We start from the raw sequence: 4,431 nt of genomic DNA, 5'->3' as shown, positions 1-4,431 counted from the left end.
ACCAGTAGAATTACTCCACTAAGGGACGTTTCCTGCATTGAAAATGCTTCCGTGAAGTTGTTGCCGACCCTTAAGGTGACACCATGTTTAACTACCAGAGTAATAATTTCTGCAGGGCTTTTGGTTACTTTAGCGATGTGATAATTTGGTTAAGTAGTGCTTTATTTCCCCTATGACAGCGTGGTAAAGCATAACAGGTCTACCTCACTAGCCAGCTTTAATCTTTCACCCAAATCTAATACTCCTAGCAGCTTGTCAATTTACATATTGGTGTTTGACAACTTCCTGTGTCTAAATGCATGTCTGTAGAAGTTGGACAAGTATTTAACAGACAAATAATTTAAGAAAACAGCTTTATTAAATTAAAACATTTCCATTTAAAAATTGCTCTTCCTTCAAATTAGGGCAGGATTTACTTTGCTTGGATCCTTGTGCTCCTGTGAAGAGAGGGCAAGACATTAAACATTTTAAACAAAGTGACACCATAGCTCGGTAATAGTTTTAAATGATAAAAAGTCCTTACTTTCTCTTCACAACACTGGCAAGTTTGTGAAAGCTAGGAACTCTGATGTAGCGAGGAGAGGGGTGGTCAGCATGCATGCGTGAGACAGCTGGACTAGCAGGTGTGGTTTGAAGTGCTGCAGTGGGCTCGATGGTGAGACTCTGCATATCTACAGCACAGAAAGATGAGAAATGAGCCAAATCCAAAATGAGTGATAACTGTCATTTACAGACAAGTGAACAAACTACTGTACCCGATATGGGCCGTGCAGTGTGGATGATGCCGCCGATACCAGGTGTGTCAGACTCAAACCTAAACGTTGTGAAGAGGCGATGAAGACCAGCCAGAGGATATGTGCACTGTACCATCACCCTGTAAGAGAGAGAACAATTAAATACCCCTCTTGTGCTGTACAGCATTTCTTTACAATTTAACATTGTATTGCGACACATACCTCTCAACAGCGTCAGAGTGTACCTGACTGCTCCCGCTATAGAAAATCTCATTTTGATAAGTCACATTTCCCATGCTGAGCTAAAAAGGCAAAAGACACAAATTTAGATTTGTCATCAGTTTGGTCCAATAGCAACGTTGGTTTTAAATCTGTAGCAGCAGTACCTCGATGGTGGTTCCACAGGTGTTGATTGGAAAAGAGAACAGAGCCCTGGTGCCGTTCTTCTCTTTGGCGCCACAGAATTTGTCGACCAGGTTGAATCTTGCAGGAAGTCCTCCGCTTGGAATGGCCAGAGACATGTCGGCCACCACAGTCAACGTCCCTAGAGTCGAACACACTAGAGAAAGAAGTGTTCGAGAGTTTTATCAGCTATACAGAGACCCCCACCTGCTCTCAAAGTAAGTAACAGGATGTCCTTACAAATGAGTTCATTAGTAGAGAACGGGCAACTCTTGATAGTTGAGCTCTCGACCTCTGATGTCTCATGATTCCGCATGAGGATCTTGAAGCTGCCATAGAAGCCCTTCAAAGTAACTCTCTTAAAAAACCAAAACATGCAACTTAGTCATTCATCGCCATGTTCAAGTCACCTAAAGGACACAAGAAGATGCGTTTAATGAGTCTCAACTCACGTTGTACTTGTAGCCGTGAGAGAAGAGCGGCACCGTTAGCTGCAGACTCTGGCTATCGTTGCTCATGATGTAGCCGTGTTTGGCCGCCAGCTCTGGTGTCAGCAGGTCTGACCCGATACTGATCTCCCAGAGGGAGTCGTAAGGCCGGTGGTCCCGACTGAAGCCGATGCCAGACTTAGAACAGACGGCATCAAAGGCTGGAGGAGCTGTCAAACACAAAACAATGATTACTTTTCTTCATGCACAAGTAGGATCGGCAAAGTCTAAAAATAAAGGTTAGACTTACAGGCATCAATGAATGCCATGACTGAAGTCAGGTGGTAAAAAGGCTCATTTTCAGGCAGGATTGTCAGCGTGTAGTTGATGTTCAGCTCATAGTGAAGAACTGCATCTTCAGAGAACTAGGAGAAAAAGTTAATGATTTCTTGCGCTCACATGACAGTTGCAAGACTTTAAAGTCACTCTTTCAAAAGAACCTTTACCTGCAGCAGGACAACAGGGTCATCAAAAGGCACCTTCAGAATGTAACCCAGAGTGTTGTTGGGGTGAACAACTTTAGTGATATTGTGGCTTCTCGTGTTCATAAATTGAACTGCAAATTCATCTCCATTCAAATGAACGGCAACCAACTCCATGTCTTCGGGGACGTCTCCGAGGTAGACCGTGAATGAGAGTTCGTCAACATCCGTTTGGTTCTCAGTGAAAACGGGGTGTGGCAGCAGGGGAGTGGACAGAGTCCTTTGGAATCGTACTCTGGTTTCTACGCGATCCTCATCCGCCAGGATTTGCTCCAAGTAGAGATGAAACACATAAATCTCAAAGAGATCACCAAGCACGAAGCTCTGAAACAGACGCAGGCAGAATACTTAGAGAACAGGTGAAACATGCCCAAAAATTCGGATGCTCCTGGTTTTAAGTTAGGTTATATAGAGTTTAATGTTCTATATTATGTCTTTGTCCACTATGACGACATCTGACCATTACAACATCTACTAAGTGTCTTCTGACCTTCCTGTATCCTCCTTCAGCAGTTAAGGGGACGCTTATCTGGACTGTGGCGTTAATGTTGCCCACAACAAAGTGTCTGTCCTCTGCAACTGGCTGCGCCACAAGTTCACCATTGAGCCCAATGTTGAGTTGTGTTCCGTGAAGACTCCGGTACGGCACCTCGGGAGTTCGCCACACCATGTAGCCGCTGTCATCATAAGATCCTTCATCTGCGGACGTTACACTTTTATTAGAGCTTTGCTCGTCTATCAAGGGGAGAATAAGCCACAGCAGAAAATATTGTAGTACTGACACATGGAGCAAGCAGTCACCAGGTCGACCATGAGGACAACCCAGCTTTGCCTGGAGAACAGCGTTGCATGGACCTCCTCTACTGGAACGCCATTCACCTGGAGAAAGAAACTCATTAAAAACCTGCTTGAACTCAACTTCACAAGACAGATTCATGCATCAGTAGTTTACCTCATTGCTGAATGATTCAGGTTGCCCGTACGGAGTACGAAACACCAGCCTGCCATCCGTCAAGCCAAACGCGTAGCCCTTCTTGCGAGCATCAGAGAGGGTCATGGGGGGCAACTGCTCCTCATTTCTCTGAAACGTCACCTGCCAGTCTGAGGTGGTGGAGCTATGTGCCTGGGAAGGGATTTAAAGTCTTAAAAACAAACAAGATACCACTTCACTGCACAGAATGAGACATTTAGTCGGCATTTTTAAACATACAGGTTTAAGAGCACTCCAGTCATCCTTTACTGTCTGAGCGGGACAGGCGACTTCACTCCTCACAGACACCTGGGAAGAAGTCATAATTAGTAAACATCTGAAACTATTAAATGAGGAAAATGTAAACCAGCTTACCTCCATGTAGTTTTCCTCACAGGTAATTTCTCTGGGAGACCAGGGGAGAGAGGGAGAACAGGTCTTGTTCAGGGCATAGCTGTCCTCCCGTCCTTCACGCGTCACAGTCAGGTTGAAGTTAAACAAGAAGACCTCATCATCCTGAAAGAGCCGAGTAGAAAACACCTAGTCTGTACGGTAATAGTAAAAAAGAAAAACAGTTTCATATGCAAGTTGTACGCACCTTGTTGCCAGTGTGACAGCTGAAGTAAGAGGCTCGGAGCTCCACCTGGCCCAGTAGAGGGAGAAGTCTGACGCTGTAGCCACACTGAGCTGCATACCACCTAGTGATGGCGTACACACCCGTCCCATCTGGAAGACAAATATTACACGAGTAAGGCAGCTTAATATGTCAAAACCTGTTCTTATTGAAATATAGAAAGGATGGATTTCTAACTTGAGACTAAACTGATTTCATAGATGCATGTGGAGTAAGTTTGGATACAACTCCTCACAGCACATGTTATTCCGTTTCAGACAGTGATGGCCCAGCATGACGAAGCTGTGCAGGACTTACCAACAGCCTCAAAGAGAGGTTCGTCCCCAGTGAAGGAGAGATCAACGGCTATCACAAAGTAACGATCACGACACTCCATATGAAGAGCTCCTGTGTGCACAAATAAAGTGATGCTCAAAATATGGAGGTTCCATTAGTTATTGTGGATCAATGAGCCAAATATTTCAGTTACCTTCGGGGATGCCAGAACATGTTGCAGTGGACCACACAGACAGGAGTAAGGAAACACTGCAAGACAAAAGCACGCGTCTCCTGCATGCAGAAATAGAGCTTAATGGACTGTATGTTGCCACAAAAAAATACTTACCCAAGGCAGACCACAAAAGCCATCACAATGGATGTGTTGGCAGAGTTTGAAGCTAGCTGCTAGAAAACTACACCTGCCAACCAACACGTGCTAAGGTGAACCAGTTGCTTTGTGTAT

General features: G+C 44.8%; 1 protein-coding gene across 1 annotated transcript; it reads right to left on the bottom strand.

Annotated features, from left to right (window-relative positions):
- Positions 1-350: 350 nt before the first annotated feature.
- LOC116379493 (uncharacterized) lies at positions 351-4,425 on the bottom strand. Its single transcript, XM_031841448.1, has 18 exons — positions 4,315-4,425; positions 4,180-4,235; positions 4,008-4,097; positions 3,675-3,802; positions 3,452-3,592; positions 3,317-3,385; positions 3,059-3,229; positions 2,889-2,985; positions 2,597-2,805; positions 2,071-2,430; positions 1,875-1,989; positions 1,589-1,794; positions 1,377-1,494; positions 1,121-1,293; positions 957-1,036; positions 756-874; positions 524-671; positions 351-437 (listed from the first exon to the last, which is right to left on the bottom strand). Exons 1-18 carry the CDS (start codon positions 4,335-4,337, stop codon positions 413-415), a joined length of 2,328 nt encoding a protein of 775 aa, XP_031697308.1. The 5' UTR covers positions 4,338-4,425; the 3' UTR covers positions 351-412.
- Between the last annotated feature and the right edge of the window lie 6 nt (positions 4,426-4,431).

The sequence above is a fragment of the Anarrhichthys ocellatus genome, unplaced genomic scaffold (assembly GCF_004355925.1).
Source record: "Anarrhichthys ocellatus isolate YVR2014 unplaced genomic scaffold, GSC_Weel_1.0 scaffold4439, whole genome shotgun sequence".
NCBI classification, from domain to species: domain Eukaryota; kingdom Metazoa; phylum Chordata; class Actinopteri; order Perciformes; family Anarhichadidae; genus Anarrhichthys; species Anarrhichthys ocellatus.
The sequence above is the reverse complement of the archived record's forward strand: the minus strand, read 5'-3'. Positions and strand labels throughout refer to the sequence as shown.